This window comes from Lepidochelys kempii, chromosome 23, assembly GCF_965140265.1.
Source record: "Lepidochelys kempii isolate rLepKem1 chromosome 23, rLepKem1.hap2, whole genome shotgun sequence".
Taxonomy (NCBI): Eukaryota; Metazoa; Chordata; order Testudines; family Cheloniidae; genus Lepidochelys; species Lepidochelys kempii.
This window is the reverse complement of record NC_133278.1, coordinates 3,024,029-3,041,852: the sequence shown is the minus strand read 5'-3', so window position 1 is coordinate 3,041,852 and position 17,824 is coordinate 3,024,029. Positions and strand designations below refer to the sequence as shown.

The 17,824-nt window shown below is 54.3% G+C and overlaps 1 protein-coding gene across 7 annotated transcripts in view; it reads right to left on the bottom strand.

The window, feature by feature from the left end:
• Positions 1 to 10,350: 10,350 nt before the first annotated feature.
• PAK4 (p21 (RAC1) activated kinase 4) overlaps positions 10,351 to 17,824 on the bottom strand; it is an 89,348-nt gene continuing 81,874 nt past the window's right edge. For all 7 annotated transcript variants that reach the window (XM_073321954.1, XM_073321955.1, XM_073321956.1 and 4 more), the window contains 3 exons: positions 14,525 to 14,650; positions 12,461 to 12,595; positions 10,351 to 10,844 (listed from right to left, as the gene is read on the bottom strand). In XM_073321954.1, coding sequence (XP_073178055.1) covers positions 10,689 to 10,844; positions 12,461 to 12,595; positions 14,525 to 14,650 — 417 coding nt within the window. In that variant the 3' untranslated portion in view covers positions 10,351 to 10,688. The remainder of the gene's footprint in view (positions 10,845 to 12,460; positions 12,596 to 14,524; positions 14,651 to 17,824) is intronic.

Here is a 17,824-nt window from a genome sequence, read left to right as displayed (position 1 = left end):
AGTTGGTTTTTTTCAATCAGTTCGACCGCCCAGGTTAGTAAGTTGTTTATAACTACGCCACGTGGGTTTCGGGCTATTAATAAGAGAGTGCCCCGTTCTCGGTTTAACTATTTTGATCTAGTCAAAGCAATTCACCAGCCGTAGCGTAGCACCATTCCTACATGGGAAGGGGAATAAGCTCTCCAGGGGAGGCACCTACAACCTAGTATAACTGCATCCGCAGACTAGCAGGCTGTATCAGTATAGCTAGACTGGTAAAAAAAATACCATCCCCTTGACAAACATCACTATAAGGAGGCCAACTTCCAAGTATAGCTCAGAACAATCTTCGAGCACTTGCTAATCATTTATAAACAGACCCATTTTGAAGCTATCAAAGGAAGTATTTCTTCACACAATGCAGAGTCAACCTGTGGAACTCCTTGCCAGAGGATATTGTGAAGGCCAAGACTATAATGGTTCCAAAAAAGAACTAGATAAATTCACGGAGGATAGGTCCATCCATGGCGATTAGCCAGGCTGGGCAGGGACGGTGTCCCCTAGCCTCTGTTTGCCAGAAGCTGGGAGTGGGTGACAGGGGATAGATCACTTGATGATGACCTGTTCTGTTCATGCCCTCTGGGGCACCTGGCACTGGCCACTGTTGGCAGACAGGATACTGGGCTAGATGGACCTTTGGTCTGACCTATTATGGCGGTTCTTATGTTCTTATCCCTAGACAAGGAATCCAGTAGGGAGAATTTCTGCCTTGCAGCTTGGCTTATTGGTGCATGGGCTGAGAATATGCTACCGGAGAATTTCCTACAAGTACAAAACCCCGCTTTGTGCGATTCTGAACCAACCACAATTGTGTTTTAACCAGGAGAGGAATAACGGGTTGGTCTCCTATCAGGGAAGCACTGGTCTATTGCTTTCTTCTTTACAAAACGGTGTCTGGTTATCCCAGAATAGCCTATGCCAGTCAATGTCCCTTCCAGAGAGAAGGCCTAAAAAGAAGAGAATTGATGCATTGCGCGAGAACAAGGAGAATTGTTGAGACACTTCTCGAGCAAGGTGAAGGATGAGGAAAGAGAGCTCAGGGGGACGTTCTAATTTTCTGGATGCTCTGATTTTGTTTGGGGTTTTTTTTGAGTCTTTAGACAGCTGTGGTCTGTTTAGGCTGTATTATTTATTACAGGTATTACAGTAGCATCTAGGAGTCCCAGTCATGGCCTGAAGCCCCATTGTGCCAGGCGCTGTGCAGACACAGGTCTCAGCTGGGTATTACTGGAATACCTTGAATTAATCAGTCTTCAGGAGCTGGGACTGCAGGAAAACACCGCCTAATGACTTGCAACATGGGTCACTGGTGGCCCCTAACTCCTCTGCCTCAAGCGGACAGAGTGCTAGCCAATCATGAACCTTGGGGTCAAGCCCCAGCTATGCCACTGCCCTTGGGAAAGTTACTTTCCCCTCCCCCGTGCCTCAGTTTTCCCATATGTAAAACAGATGAGGCAACTGACCTCTCTGTAAAGTATTGGAGCTGGGGATTATTATATAAAACCTAGATTATTATTTTAAGTACTTACCTGGCCCCTGTTCTCCTAATCTCTGAGCCCCTCATACTGTCTCGCGTGAGGTGGGGCTGTTACGCCCATTGTACTGGTGGGGAAACTGAGGCACGGAGCAGCTAAGTGACTTGCCCATAGGGTGTCTGTGGCAGAGCAAGGAATTGAAGCGGGGTCTTTCAAGTCCTAGGCTCACCTCCTAACCCCTAGGCCACCCTTCCCAGCAGTGCCCAGCACCTTCCAAGCGTGCTGTCCTTTTGACTGCGAGGTGCATGGCCCAAGCTGTGGAGCTCCACGCTGGGGAGGGATGTGGTAGGGGCCCAGACTGTAAATGTGATGAAACAGGATGCTTTGTGGAGGGGTGGCTCAGCCACCTTATTCACAAGGCTTTTTCCACGAGCTCTAGGGGAACTGTTTCTTCCTTCCTCAGTCACAGCCCATCTCACCATCTGCCTGGCTATTTTTAGCTCTGGGATAGGACAGGCGGGCTCAGAGATGCGGTGGGGAGGGTGGATTTTGAACCGCCTTGTCACATCCAGGAACTGGTCTGGTTAGCGCAGAATGGGGCGGCAATGGGGAAGTGCCCCAAGGAGGGGCTGATCCACCAGGCCACTCTAGGGAAGCTGGCTGGGTGTGAAGTGAACTGGGTTTACACCTTGCCCCTGGGTGGGCAGGGGCCTGGAGGTCAGCACTGGGATATTGCTATTAGGTCTATTACGATAGCACCTTGGCGGCCCAAGGTGCCAGGCGCTGTACATTTGGATTGCTATTAGGTGTATTACGGGAGCACCTAGCCCTATGAGGTCCTGGACCATGAGTGGGATACCTTGGTGCTACTGTAATTCACCTAATAGCTCAAAAATGTATCTCCTACCCAGCACAATGGGGTCCGTGTCCATGATTCCTAGGTGCTACCGTAATACATGTAATAAACAGTGATAATAATATACAGCGCATGGCATGATGGGGTCTGGTCCATGACTGGCTCTTAGGTGCTACCGTAAAACACCCAACAGCAATACAAATGTAATATACTACAATAATATAATTCATACTAACAAGGTGTGAGTGCTTTATGCCTCCACACCTGGGGCAGTCAGACCCTCCAGTTACCCCAGGATGATTAAAGCAGTCCAGCTGTCTATCCCGGGCACGGCCAATGAGTCCTTCTTAGAGCCCCATGAGGATTGCTTCATTGGAGGGGTTTTTTTTTTAAAGGGTTTTTTGATGGAGGTGACATTTGTTCATCCCAGCTGATGATTTGCTGGTGGTTTAATGTCACTGAATAATGGCAATTTCCCGGTGAAATCGTTGGGCTTTTGTTTCAAAGAGCTGCGGTTACTGACAGCTTATAGGGGAAACTGAAAATGAAGGCAGTTGGAAAAACACCAAAATTTTCCATGGGAAATTTAAGGGGGAACCCCCCCCCCACCACATTTCAAAATTTCACATGGAAAAGAAACTGGAATTCTTCCCCCCAGCGCCGATCCCCGAGAGGCTGACGCCAGCAGCTCTTGTTAGCCACCGCGGGCGTGGGCAGGGCTCAACGCCCCGTGAACGGCCACTCCACTGGCAAGAGTCTAAGGAGCCGAAACCTGCTGCCTTGAATCCAGCTGGGCCACTGCAGTTCCTCGGTCTGGGAGGCTGGGGGAGGGATCGGGGGAGCAGTGCCTTCCCCACGAGGAACTGGGACATGGGACCCCTTTCCCACCTTGAACCCATGACTGGAACATGGGGAGGATCCAAACGCTCCCTGAGGTGGGGAAAATATTGAGTACCACATGCATTACGGTAGAACCTGGTGTCCCCGAGATTGGGGCCCCATTGTGCTGGGTGCAGCCCAGACCCCAACCGAGATTAGGGCCCCCATTGTGCCAGGTGCCACCCAGACTCTGACCAAGAATGGGGCCCCATGTCAGGGCACTGCCCAGACCCCCACCAGCCAAAAAGATCACTAATACTAGTGGGGAGGGGAAATGGGGGACACTGTGGCCTGGTGATCAGGCGGTGGGTTTGGATTGCGATCTCCCAGGTAGGTAGGACCGCACCAAGCCTGTTAAAGCAAGTGAGGGCGGTGGGAGAGATCTCCACGCTACTGGGGCTGCTGGGGAAAGAAAGGGGCTTTTCGTAGCGTGTGGGAAGCGTCAGGTGGTCAGAAATTCCCCGGGCTTTCAAGGCTCCCGCTGTGTGTCAGGAGCTCCAGGACCCTGCCTGCTGTGAATCCCCCAGCAGAGCAGCAGGGAATCCCCTCTCTCTGGCCAGCTTCAGGGCAGGAGGTGAGCCCGAGGGCCTGCCCGGACAGCACAGGCTGTTGGCGTATCTCCGGGTGCCACCCAGAACGTGTAGGTTCCTGTGGAGCTCTGAGCTGCAGTCAAAGCCAGAGTCCTCCAACCAGGAGGGACTTTATCCTCACAGGGTCCTCCAAGCTGGAGTATTACTACCCCAAAGATGGGGAAACTGGGAAAGTCCTTTCCCCCTCTCCGGGCCTCCAAGTCACACAGTCAGTGACAGAGCCGGGAATAGAACCCAGGAGTCCTGGCTTCCAACACGCCACAACCCTCCCAACACTGGGGACGGAACCCAGGAGTCCTGGCTTCCAACCTCCCTGCTCTAACCCAATACACCCCCCACAACCCTCCCGGCACTGGGGATGGAACCCAGCAGACCTGACTTCGAGCTCCATTCCCCCCCCACCCCCGTAACCCTACAGCTAAAAATCACCTTGTGAGGACACTGTAGTTATTACAAAAATTAATTTACGTCTATACGAGCGGAATGAGGTCAATAGCCAGGGCCCATCATGGTAGTATCTGGCTCCCTTTGAAAGCTAAATGCAATCCCAGTGGTTAACATTGGCCAGGGAACATCCTTTCTCCTTTTATTATTAGGATAGTTATATCATGGCAGCATCTCGTGGCCCCGGCTGAGCTTAGGGCCTCCATTGTGCCAGGTGCTGTACAAACCCCGACCGAGAGCAGGGCCCCCTGATCGCGCCCAGACCCATGAGACAGTTTCCCCCCGCCCCCGCAAGAATTCAGTTCCTGTCAAGAGTGGGCGGCCGTGGCGACCCACATCCTTGTGAAACGTGCATGGCAAGAGACTGAGAAGTTGCAGAACCGAGCCCTTGTCTACACACGAACACCGCCCCCCCTGCTTTAGCCCAGGGGTCCACCCCTGGCTTCGCTGACCCCGTGGCTGACTGTGACCTGGTCCGTCTACATGAGGAGTGCTTTGCCCGTAGAGCTGTCGCCGGGATGTTAGGCCAGCAAAAAGCTCCTAGGGCTACCAGCTAAACGGTGCATTGCCTGGCCTGCCTTATTCCAGCGTCCTGCCCAGCAAGACCAGCTGCAGCAGGGAAAGCACAGGGGAGCTGGTGTAACTGCATCTGTGCCAGGGTGGGGGTGGCATTTGCCAGCCCAACTGCTTTGTTCGGTGATCGCAGCCCTGGCCGCCGTAGCTAAGCCAGCCCTTCGCAGTGCGGACAGGGCCTGCGGCTAGACACAGAGCCGCACGGCTCCAACTCCAGGGGTGGCTCTAAACAGAGTTCACCCTGGGCCCCTGCCCCACGCATCTGACTTACGGCAACACTAAGCGCGGGGCCGGGCATGGCGGCAGGGGAGGGCTGGTGTAGCCCGGGGCTGGCCCCTACCCTCCACTAGAGCAGCCTCCCCGAGTCAGGCGGTGGGGCAGACCCTGGCGGCTGTCGTCCAGCGGCCCCCTTGCTCTTCAGGTTCGGTTTCTCTAGGTGATCGGCAGGCGCTGGGAGCTCCGCGCCTAGACGCTGTCCCGGTAAAACGCTGGGCGAGTCCCCCCTTGGCTGGGTGGCCCCTTGGCATGTCGCTCGGCCAGCCGTGTGTGGACGCTCTTCAGCGGATTCTCTACGCGGAGGGTTCGCCCCGACCAGCCGCTCTCGGCTAGGCGCTATCACAATCCTGAACTGGGACGGCGATGGGCCTGCCCCAGCCCCTCAACTCCCTGTGTGCTCGGGGCAGGGGGGGGGGGGGGGTTCAGGCCCAGACTGAGCAGGACAGACCGAGCGGGGCGGGCGAGAGTGACATCTTAGTGGGAGCCTCGCGGCAGCAGCAGACCCGGCTCCCCGCTAAGGAGACACATTGACACCCTCTCGACCATGCGCTTTTTGGCGCGGTGGGTTCCTGCAGCAGACACCCGCCACCCCACCCCGAGGCCGGTTGGGAAATCTGCAGCTTCCTTCCTCCCAGACGTGGGACCAGGCGGCCGGAGGGTATTTTTGAAGATGACGGTGACTTTGTTTTTCTAAAGGGCACACTGGAGTGATGTATGAGGTCTTTAAAGGTCACTGGGGGGGTAATCTCCCCCCCCCCCCGGCTTGTATTGTTTTAAGGAGGCTGGGATGCTGAGCAGAAGCTCTAGCCCCTTAAGGCGGGCGAGCTCCTGATCCTTACCCGCCGTTTTCTCTCTCGGCAGTGCTGAGTAGGGCAGGGCCGGCTCTCAGCCTGTGCCAGGGCAGCACGTCACCCACTGGGGTCCCACTGCACGTTGAACCCTCTCAGATACAGCCCCCGGGAGCGGTTACTGACACCAGCCAGTCCAGGAAGAGCCAGCTCGGACCACCTGGAGATCAGAGGCTGGAGGCTTCCACCCAGGGCCCCTGCACGGTGAGCCCGGGGCTCCCGCCCCCAGAAAGCCAGCCAGGCCCAGCTCATGGTTTCCATTGAAATCAGTGAAAAGTCAGAGGCCCGAGGGGTCTGGGCCCCGGCCTGGATTCGAAGTGGTCAAGAGACGGAGAACGGAGCACGTCCCTCGGGAGCTCGGTTAAAAATCGGTGCCTTCGTTCTAACTGGCCTCTGGCTTTGACTTCCAGCCCAGGGCTCCGACTTGCTCCACCAGCTTGAAAGTGCCTTGGAGCGGCTGACGCCTTCGCCCCAGGAAGGTACGTCACATATCGAGAGCAAGCACCGGGCAGCGCCCCCCCCCCGCCATCTAACCACCCCAGCTCTAGCCCCCGCAGCACGTGAACCTGCACATACGCCCCCCTCCCCCCAAAGAAACCACACAAGGCCAGGGTTTCGTTTTCCTCCCAAAAAAGAAAGCCTGTAATTGTCACACTAACCTCAAAACTGTTCGAAAAGTTTTGCCTGGCTGAGGCCCACAAAAAAAGCCCCCAAACCCCAAACTCACAGCACAAGATCCAATTCCTTTTTTTTATACAAGTCAGTCCCTGGCTGAATCAGCCCCCCCCCCCCCCCCAATCAGGAATACTGTAGTGTTACAAAATGACAATATAAATAGCTTCTTTAAAAAAAAAAGTAGTAACAAGAAAACAAATCAGTAGTTGTTTCTCGACAGAGTTCACCAGTTCTTTGCATCGCCTTTGAGCTGCCTTGCCAGGGCCCCCCCCCCCGCCCCAGGCTCTCAGAGGATTGCAGCCCTAAGCAGCTTGCTGTGGAAGTTGGGATGTAGGGGGGGGGAAGCTAGTGTCTTACACCGCAGCGGACCAGCCTGTGCCGATTGTCACAAGCCCACCGTTGGCGTGCGATGACGTAGCGAGGGGAAGCAGGACCGCCCGGTCATTCAGTAAGCAAACCACCGCCGCCGGGGTTTCCCCCACAGCAGCAGGTGCCCGGGGGGCGAGCGATTCAGGAAAGGGGAAGCAGCTCTTCGGCCGGGGGGCGAAGCAGCCCAGCGCCAGGGGTCGCCCGGAGAAGCGGTGAGCCAACGGTGTCAATTGGCCGAGCTGCAGCCTGCAATGGGGCCGCAGGGATCGACAGCAGCTGAGGAGTGGGCCCTGGGCGTGAGGCTGATTTCACCAGCTGGGGACTTGGAGCAGATGCTGCTACAGTGGCATCAGCTGGGAATAATGCTCATGCCAGTGGAAGGATAATGCCTTCCCCCGCTCCCTGTGCCCCCTGGGAACGCTCGACCCCACGCCCCAGGTCCCATTTGCTTAAAGGAGACCCCGGATCCTGAGCCAGTCCAGAGGCATGTTGAGTGGCAGGCTGGGGGCTCAGCCGCCATTGCCAAGTGACCCACAAAGCCCTTCTGCTCCAATCCGTGAGCCGTAAAGAGTCCGCCCCAGCTCATGTGCTCCCCGAGAAGCTCAGGGAGAGGTTCGGGGGTCTGAACAGTAGAGGATGGGGCTCAGAGGGTACCCAGTAACACACCATGACTGGGTGAAGTAAGAGACCGGAGAAGGTCTGTGTAATTGAGCTGAAACCCCAAAGAAAATAAATGTTGGTTAAAAACTTTCCCGTATGGGGAGATCAGGGGATGGGTTACGAGGCGGAGGAGGAATTCAGAGCCGGCTGATGTGGTTTATGTCAGAACAGAACACGGGCGTGAGAAGCTGCAAGGCCAGGTGTACTGTACAGCACGGGACAGTCTCACACCCACAGGCTTTGCTGCAATTTAAGCGGGCTGAGAAACGGCAGAAGGTTAAATAATGATGTGTCAAGAGCTGAGAAAAACTGCAGGAGCCCAGCCAGGAGTTAGACAAAGGGCTCGGGCTGAGAAGGGAGGGCCTAGGTACAGCACAGTGCCCGAGGGGCTGTACTGAACAAGACCCACCCCCACACCGTAAACACGTCTGGGTGTAGCGCTGGGTTTGGGTGACAGAGAGCTTTGCATCATGGTCAATCGTGGGTGGCTATGAATACACACATCCTGGTCATGCTGTCGGGCACTTCAAGGGTGTTTTAGTGATCTAGTTTATGTTTAAAAACGCTAAGGCTAAGGCCTAATAGAAAAAGAGCATGAAACAGACCTTCCCGGTCACCCTACACAGCCATAACATGTCACGAATTCGGACAACTGAGCACGCAGCACTGGCTCAATCCTGCTCTCCCTAAAATCCCCGGTAAGACACTGGATCAGTAAGAGCAGAATTCAGCCAGCGTGGAGTGCTCTAGAAGATCTTACGCATTAGCCAACTTTCAACAGGCCTGTGGCTGGCTCCTAACTGGACCGACTTCTGCTCTGCCCATCGCTTGCACCCCAGTGGAGCCAATTCCCGATTGCCACCCAGGGAAGAGTTAGGTCCAGCACATAAAAAAACCTAACTGGACCCAGTTTCCGCCCCCCTTGCCCCTGTCAGTCTCTAGTGCCCTGTAGTTCTCTCTGTTGTAACAAGAAGCACGACTGATGTGCAGTTCTGCAGACAAGAATCCGGTGGCCAGGCAAACCAGATAAAATAACCGCAAACAATCCCCTTGTGTCTGTAACCAGCCCACTCCTGCTGCACGAGGGGGGCTCCCGCAGAGAAGTAAAAAGGCAGCGAACTCTAACTGAAGTAGCTAAAAGCATGTAAAGAAAGACCATCCCTGTGCCCCTCCCACGCCCCAGAAAGCATGCAGGGGAGGTTGTGCGGTACAGCATGCATGTTCATTGCACGGCGCAAAGGGGGGGAGGAATCCTCCTCCAAATGGCTCAGTTTCTGCATGCGGGACCCTCCCCGAGCAGCCCCTCCCTGGCAGGATGGAAAGTAGAAGCAACAAAACGTTGGCCCAGTTCGGGGCAATTCTTCCTTTGGACCCGTGTTATAGCACCGACCTCCCCCGATCGCAGAGCGGGCTGCTTTGCGGACGCAGCTGCCAGCCTTGGACAGAAGAGTCTCTCTCAGGGGTAGGGAATCCGCCCCCCTTTCCTGGCTGGCATCAGAGATCACAGCTCAGTCCAGCCCCTGAGCTCCGAGAGGAGGCCACCCCCCGACCGGTGCTGAGCTCCCTTCCCACACCCACGACCAGACCCTGTCACCTCCTCCCTACGCTGAACTGGGCCCATGGGCTGCGCAGAGGGGGAAGATCCTGCCGGGGAAGGGGAGTCCCCTCTGGCAGGATCTCTCACAGATGATCCAACAAGCCCCTAAGCCTAGACAACACCAGAGAGCTTCAGCGTCCCTGCTCCCCCGTAGGCCACTGGGGCCTTTATTCCTCTGACCCCATAGGCTGCCCAAAACTGAAGACAACAGGCCAGGAGCCTTGGGAACCTCCCTCCCCGACACGCACCTGTCCCCCTGTTATGGTACAGCAGCCCTGCACTGCAGGGACTCCAGGTATCCCAGCATGCAAGGCTGCACAGATCAAGAAGCGGCACTGCATGCTGGGATACCAGAGTCTCTCCCCCCTAAGTCTTCTGCATTCTAGCCGCAGGGGGCCGGAGTGGATTGCGTTTTGGAGCCCCCGGGGGACGGGTGAGCCAGGCACTTTGGGCGACTTGGATGCAAAGGAACCTGTGAAGCAAAGAGGCCAGGTCTCTGCTCACCCAATCCCGAAGACTGAGCAGCAGCACGTGTCTAGACAACACAGAACGAGCACGGGGGCAGCATCAACAGGCTTTAGGTTCCTGCGCAGGACGGTGTGGTGGAGATCCCAATCCTAGCAGGCAGAGGGGCTGGGCTGATCTCAGCAGTCACGCAGCGGGGGTGGAGCTGGCAGGGGGAGATCTGGGTTGTCAACAACCCAGCAACAGGAGTCGTTTGCTGCGCCTGGAGGCAGCTGCTCCTGCCAGGAGGACCCAGGTGCTGGGGAGGATGCCCTGCCGTTGGCTGCCACCCTACCGAAAAAACCCGAATGCTCCGGAGCTAAACAAAACTGCTCCTACCTACTCCGACTGCTCCTGTCCCGGCCCGGGGAAGACTGAGCCCGCAGCCACAGAGGAACAGGCAAAGCTGCTTCTAGACGTGGCTGGAAGTTCCAGTGTTGAGTTGCTTAGTGTCTGTCGCTCCCGGCCCCGCCTTGTCTGTGTGTGTGTGTAAAAACTACCATTTTGATCAGAAATTTTAAAGTCATTAAACCCCCCCGCCCCAGCTGGCCCCCCCCACCCCCCTCCCGACTCAGCAGTATGGTGCGACAGGCAGGAGAACTCCTGCCGGTCATCACAGTAGTGGCACGGTTGTAAATCCAGTTAGCGGAACCGCTGGCCCCGCAGCGGATGGGACGCCGCCGGGAACCCGGAGGGACCGAGAGAGCCGAACGCTCCTGCTGCTGATCTGGCTGTTGGGAGCCGCCGTCCCTGCCGCGGCGGCCAAAGGGAACGGCAGCAGCGCCCTGGAGAACGGAGGGCCAGGGGACGAGGCAGGGACGTGGCTGCTTCGGGTGGCCGCATGGGGAGCGGTTAGACGGCGTGTGCGTCCCTCTCTCTCTCTCTTTCGTGCAGCCGGCACTCTCATCTCATCCGGTTCTGCCGCATGAGCGGCACGATGCTGGAGGGAGGCCCAGCCTTCGCCAGGAAGGGGTGTTTCAAGAGTTCGCTGGCGGAGGCTCGCTGGACCGGGTCTCTCACCAGCAAGCGGTCCAGGAATCCTTTGAGGGAAGGAGAAACCTGCAGAGGAGGAGGAGGAAGGCGCAGCCATGAGTCAGGGGCTGAGAAGAGCGAGTGCCACTGGGAACTAGAGAAGCCACTGCCGGAGGAGCATGACAACAGCCCTAGGCTCCCCTGAGTCGGCCACCCACCCGGATCCTGCAGCAGGCAGGAACTGGATGGTCTGGAGGTGGGGAAGGGAAGGAGGGGGAGCTATGGACTGGCACAACCTCCATCCGCCGGGCATAGAGGAAAAGCAGTGAGAGAGAAGTCTTTTGAGCTCGCCCCATTTCACCCCAGGCCTTAAGTGCCAAGTCATCTGGCCTCTGAAGTCAGACGAGGAACAGGGCGGTTGGCAATGAGTCACAGATAACACGTTACAGATCCTGGAAGACACCTCCCTATCCCCAGAGCAATCCATCCCCAGACATCAAACCTGTTTGCATGCGAGGCCCCCCCGCTGCCCACGCACCCAGAGACCCATGCTAACATGTGACTCCTCTCTGAGGGTTTTATACCATCTGTGCGCTCCCCCCACCCCCACCCCCAGAGGGGGCCGGAGGACACGGAGGCAGGGTTCCCTGGTGGAGACCAGAACGCAGAAAGCTTTTGGCCTCGGCTCGCCTGGGCACAGTGCTCTCCCCCGGGCCAGAAGCGAGTCTGTAAAAGGGGTGGTTGCTGTTAACTCCTCGCTCGGTGCAAAAGCCGCACAATCACTGTGAGAAAGTGGAGGTTGTGTGGTTCAGCATGCTGAAAACTACAGGTCGCAAAAGCCCGTTGAGCTCAGCCCCCGACTGTGGTCACGACCAAGGGAAGCCCTTCAGCAGAAGATCACGTACTAACGGCTCCCTTGTGTGCGTGCAAGAAGTCCCTGCTTCAAAGAGCTCAGAATGGATAATGGGTGGGAGGGGAAACTGAAGCACAACGCGGCAATGGCTCACCCATGCACTCACTTGGAGAGCCAACAGCAGGCGTGCGAGCGCACACGTACACGTACACAACATATATGGAGAACTCATGTCCGAGTTGCATATTCTCTCTCGCAATGCAGACAGAGGGTTTTAAAAGCTACATGTCTGCAGGTCCTGCCATTATCCTGTTCCACACCTACCCCGCACTGACAGCTTCATGAAATCTAACAGGGAGGGAAGGGACTTGCCCAGGGCCATTTGGCAGGGCAGTGGCAGAGCTGGGAATCGGCCTCAGAAGTCCTGCGTTCCACTCCTGTGCTCTGTCCACTCAGTTCTGCTGCCTCCCTTAGGCTCTCGACAATCTCACCCAGGGCGCATACGAACATGGGACTGGACCTACATCCATGTCTCATTCCCGGACTTGAGAGAGTCACCGTGAAACATCAACATCTTCAGGGCTGTTGTGTATGGAACGTCCCACCCCAATGAGTGAGTGAGCAAGTGAAAGAGAGCAAAAAAAAAAAACAGATACAAAGGAACCCGGTTCACCAGGACTTCAGCTGGCTTGCTAAAGAGTTAGGAGCAGTTTGACTAGCCACCCCTAGGAAGCCTTTATGAGGGAGAAACAGGCCCATGCACTGCGGAACACATCTGTGGGTCTCCCCCATCCAGGTTCCTGACCCTACTTAACTCCGGAGAGGAGGAGATGACCCACACGTTCTTTACCTTGTGCACATTTTTAAGTTTGGGGGGCAGGTTGTCCCGGATCATCTTCATTGCCTTTAAGGGGGGCTCATTAAAATAAGGGGGCTCTCCATCCACCATTTCGATCACCATCACTCCGAGGGACCAGATATCCACCTGCAAAGAGAGAAGAGATGGGCGAAAGGGAAGCGAAGGGACAGCGACTGGTGATGGAATGATGGGGGGCTGCTGTACACCCAGACCTGCCCCATTGGGCTGGGCACTACAAGATGCAGAGTGATGGACAGTCTCTGCCCCCAGAGCTGACAGCATAAATAGACAAAGGATGGGGAGGGGAAACGGAAGCACAGAAAGGGAAGTGGCCTGCCCCGTCCAGGAATAGCTCCCAGCCCAGTCTGCTAGACAACGCTCCCTGGGCAGCACATCGGTGTCCTATTTAAAATCAGAAAGACCGGTACCTTCGCCAGAGGTGAAAAGCACCACAGGGTCTCACTGAAAGAGCGATTAGGCCACACTCCCCCAGGCAAGGCAGCCTGGAGTCTGGATCTGACCAAGACGGCAGCTGCATGTTAGAAACACCAGTCATCTGGTGTAGAAACCCAGAGCCTGGCCTGCTACACCAGATGACTGGTGTGTTTCTAAATCTGTCACCGCAGGAATCCCAAACCCCACCTCCACCAGTCTGCCCCTTGATTAGCAGGGCCGTAAGCGTGTCTAGTGCTTTATTACTACACAGACATTTCTATAAGATGCACAGGAACCAGGAACGAATGCCATGAATTGAAAGCAAGCAGGTGAGTCTTCCAAAGAAAGGGACCAAATTCTGCGTTCGCACCTGTAGAGTAAAACACTTTCCTTTTTAGGACGCAAATGCACTTCTGGCTAGTTTGCCTTTATACACAGTGCCACCCAGTGGCCTTTGTTGCTACAGACGTGCCAGAAGCAGACGTGAACAGTCAAACGGATTTCACTGCTACGGGAATAACTGGCCACCGGACAGGAAGCCCCTGCAGGGTTTGTCCTGCCTTGGAAAAGTGAGAGAGTTTCTGGCAGGTTGAGTCAGCACATCGGATTTAACTTCGCCTTACCTGATCAGCTTTTCCTAGTCAAGAGAAGCCCCCGGGGTTTGGGAGCACGGAGAGAAAAAACACACCCATCCACCCTCCCTTTAGGGTATAACCGTCAATTTCACTGCACACACACACAAACCAAGGGAAACCATTTCCACAGATAATTGAAATTTACAGGCAGGCATGAACGTAGGAGAGAGTTTGGTTTAAGGCTATTTACTTTGCCGATTTTGACAGGTGATGCTGACAATTTGCAGGTTAATAGCTACAAAGCTTTTAACTTTTCAAATCTGAACCTCTACAGTCATTAAATAATTAATTGTCCCCCTCCCCCCCCCCCCCTTTTCTGAACCTCTCCCACAACTGTGAACCTTTAGGTCTACAAAAATTGGGGGAAAAAGCACACAAACGGCAATCATCATCAAAATTATAGAGCAAGACCAACCGAATTCTGCCCCACGGGCGACCCAGTGACCCACCAGCATCCTCACGGGACTGCTGATCCAAGGACCAGTTAGCGTCAGTGGGATGTGGACAGGCTCCTACCAGCTCATTCCACACGAGGTGCTGGGAACTTGCTCCCCTACCCCGCGGCCTAGGAAGCTAAAGGCTGCATCCACCTTTCCATCCTGCAGCCTCTAGGGTTTCGCATTGCTGGGGTTTTACCATCTATTCATCTCCCTGCAGGGTCAAAAGGTGGATCGGAGCGCTCATGGCTGTGTTGAGGCCCCTGTTTGTATCCCCAATTGGGGGGTGGGGGGGGGCAGGAGAGAGAGAAGCATGGGGTGCCAGGTTATTACCCAGGCACTAAACTAGGGATCGCCCAGGCCCTGACACTCCATCATTTCCCTGACACTTCGTTTCCCTGACACTCCCATCATTTCCATTTCCCATCGCTACCCTCCCAGCTCCCTTCTCTAGCAGCGGCCTCCCTTAGCCCTCAATGAGCCTTCTCAGGAAGGGGCCAGGATGAACTTCCCCCATGGATTCTGGGGCCCTGCCCCTCTAACCTTACCTCTGGTCCATAAGGTAGTCGGGAGATGAGCTCTGGTGCCATCCAGTAGGGGGTTCCCACCAGCGACTTCCGCCGTGGGACCTCTTTGTTCACTTGCGCGCAAAACCCAAAATCAGAGAGCTTCACCTAGGGAGAGAGGAAAGGAAGAGGGTTAGCACAGGGAAAACTGCTGGCAGCCGCTATACCAGCCTGCCACACCACAGCCAGCAATCCCTGATCCCCAGCAAGAAAGAGGGACCAAAAATGCAATTGAAGTGATAACCATTAAGAAGCCACGCAGATGAATATAAAGTTTAATTCTAAAAATTGTCTAAGCTGCTCAACATTCCTGTGATCAACTCTGGTTTGCAAAGTTGTTTAGTTTTTAAGTACACAATTCCTCCCCAGCCTCCACCCGCTGTGATCTCAGTCTCCAAAGGACAAGACTTACATTTCTGAGTATGGGGATTGTAAAAGTCTCACAGGAGTTTATCAGTGTAAACAAAACACCCCTGTTCACATCGGCATAACCCCAAAATGGCTCAGATTCAAAAGTAAGCTTGGCAGGCAATTAATCCATAATAGCCAGGGTATAATAGGTCTGGGCCTTCTGGATGAAAGGGATGGGGGGGCGGGGGAAGAGACACAGGGAATTATTGAGATTTCAAAACCCACTATTGAACGGCATCTGTTGGGCCTAGATGGCAAACACCCTGGGAAATGAGGCGGATTTGCACAGTCAGACGGAAAATGGAGCCAAAGGAAAGATCAATCAGACTTTTCTTATTTAAAGCACGCCAAATGCAAATCTGCACGAGGGACTGAAGCCGCTTCCATATGATTCGCTTGTGAGGAAGTCAGATTTGTATCCAAAGGGGTGCCTGGTGAATCGAATGGACTGCCCAGAGAGGCATGGATAGGCCAAGACTCATGCCATATTGAAATAGAGACTGCTTTGTTTCATTACACAATCATTTCTAGCTCTCGTGGATTGGGTTAGGTTCTGAAGGAAGGGTGAACTTAAGACTTGTAACCAGGCTGTTAAGACCTAGGACAGAGCCTGGCTCTAGGGGCTTAGAATCATGAGCCACTGAAGGGAAAAAGAGCCAATTACTTTGGTCCTGGTAGGACATTAAAAAGATGAACAATTTTAAAATGGAACTGTTATTTAAAGAGAAAAACATGGATATTCCATTACCAGTTGGACATTTAGCTCACATTTCTACCACCCTCTGAAGATGTAAATTTGAAAAAAAAAAAAAAAAGAGCTTTTTTGTTCTGCTTTAAAGGGGACACAATCAGCTTACACTAGCCGAAGGGTTTTTTTAACCTACTTTTTACAACCACTTATAAAAGGATGGTAACTGAACCAGATTAGAGAAAAAACTGCTTTCCCCCCCACCCCACATTTGTTTGCAGGGCCCAGTCACTTTCATGGTTTCCCCTGCACAGCCCGCTCCCCTCGTCTTCCACACACAAAGGAAAAAGCATATTCTACATCAATAGGAATGGAGGTTGTAAAAAAAAACAAAACAGAATTTGGAGAAATCCAGACCCTTGAGCGACGGAGTTATACCGACCTAACCCCCAGTGTAGACAGTGCTGTGATGACAGGAGACATAGCTACTGCCTCTCGGGGAGGCGACTTAACCACAGTGACGGGAGAAGGTCTCCTGTCGGTGTAGCAGTGGAGGGGAGCCAAGCCCCTAGTGACGACAGGACAGCGTGGAGTTCTCACACGAGTTAGCACATTGATATGGGCTTGTCTGCACTCTAACCATCACTACCCCTGAGCCGCCGCAGTCTAGCTAGTTCTAGTGAGCGTGGCTAGACCGCGTAACACCGTTCCAGCGACGCACAGCGATGGGATTGGCAGCGGAGTTGTTCTCGGGTGAGCTGCTGCATCTCCCCGCCATTATTCCCCCTTGAAACTCCAGTGTCTGCACCGCTCCGGCACGAACCACCCCCCTCTGACGGGCCAGCTTACAGCACTACTTAACCCAAGCTAGAGATTTTTGGGAGTCAGGTTCAGGGCAACGCTCAAGTTGTGCCTCATGCTAGCACAGCAGTGGAGGGAGCCACAGCCAATGGCAAGAACCCTGGGATGGTGTCCCTGATGAGGCCACGCACACCTGGTGGCTGAGCTTTGTGACTTTGTCCTCACCCACAACTATTTCACATTTGGGGACAACTTCTACCTTCAAGTCAGCGGCACTGCTATGGGTACCCGCATGGCCCCACAGTAGGCCAACATTTTTATGGCAGGACTTAGAACAACGCTTCCTCGGCTCTTGTTCCCTAGTGCCCCTCCTCTACTTGTGCAACACTGATGACCTCTTCCCGTGGGTCCAGAGGATGAAGGAGACCCTTGAGGAATTCCACCGGGGTTTCAACAACTTCCACCCCACTATCAACCTCAGTCTGGACCAGTCCACTCAAGAGAGCCACTTCCTGGACACTACCGTGCAAATAAATGATTGTCACATAACCACCACCCTATACCGGAAACCTACTAACCGTTATACTTATCTACATCCCTCCAGCTTCCATCCAGGACACATCACGTGATCTGTTGTCTACAGCCAAGCCCTAAGTTACGACCGCATTTGCTCCAATCCCTCAGAGAGAGACGAACACTTACAAGATCTTTGTCAAGCATTCTTAAAACTACAATACCCACCTGGGGAAGTGAGGAAACAAATTGACATAGCGAGACGGGTACCAGAAGTCACCTACAACAGGACAGGCTCAACAGACCACCACTGGCCATCATGTACAGCCCCCAGCTAAAACCTCTCCAGCACATCATCAACGATCTACAACCTATCCTGGAAAACGAACCCTCACTCTCACAGACCTTGGGAGACCGGCCAGTCCTCGCTTACAGACAGCCCCCCAACCTGAAGCGAATACTCACCAGCAACTACACACCACAGAAACACTAACCCAGGAACCAATCCCTGTAACAAACCCCATTGCCCACTCTGTCCCCATATCTACTCTAGAGACACCATCAGACGACCCAACCACATCAGCCACACCATCAGAGGCTCATTCACCTGCATGTCTACTACTGTGATATATGCCATCACGTGCCAGCAATGCCCCTCTGCTATGTACATTGGCCAAACCGGACAGTCTCTATGCAAAAGAATAAATGGACACAAATCAGATGTCAGGAATGGTAACATACAACAGCCAGCAGGAGAACACTTCCATCTCCCTGGACGCTCTAGAACAGATTTAAAAGAAGCCATCCTTCAACAACAAACTTCAAAACCAGACCTCAAAGAGACACTGCAGAGATACAGTTCATTTGCA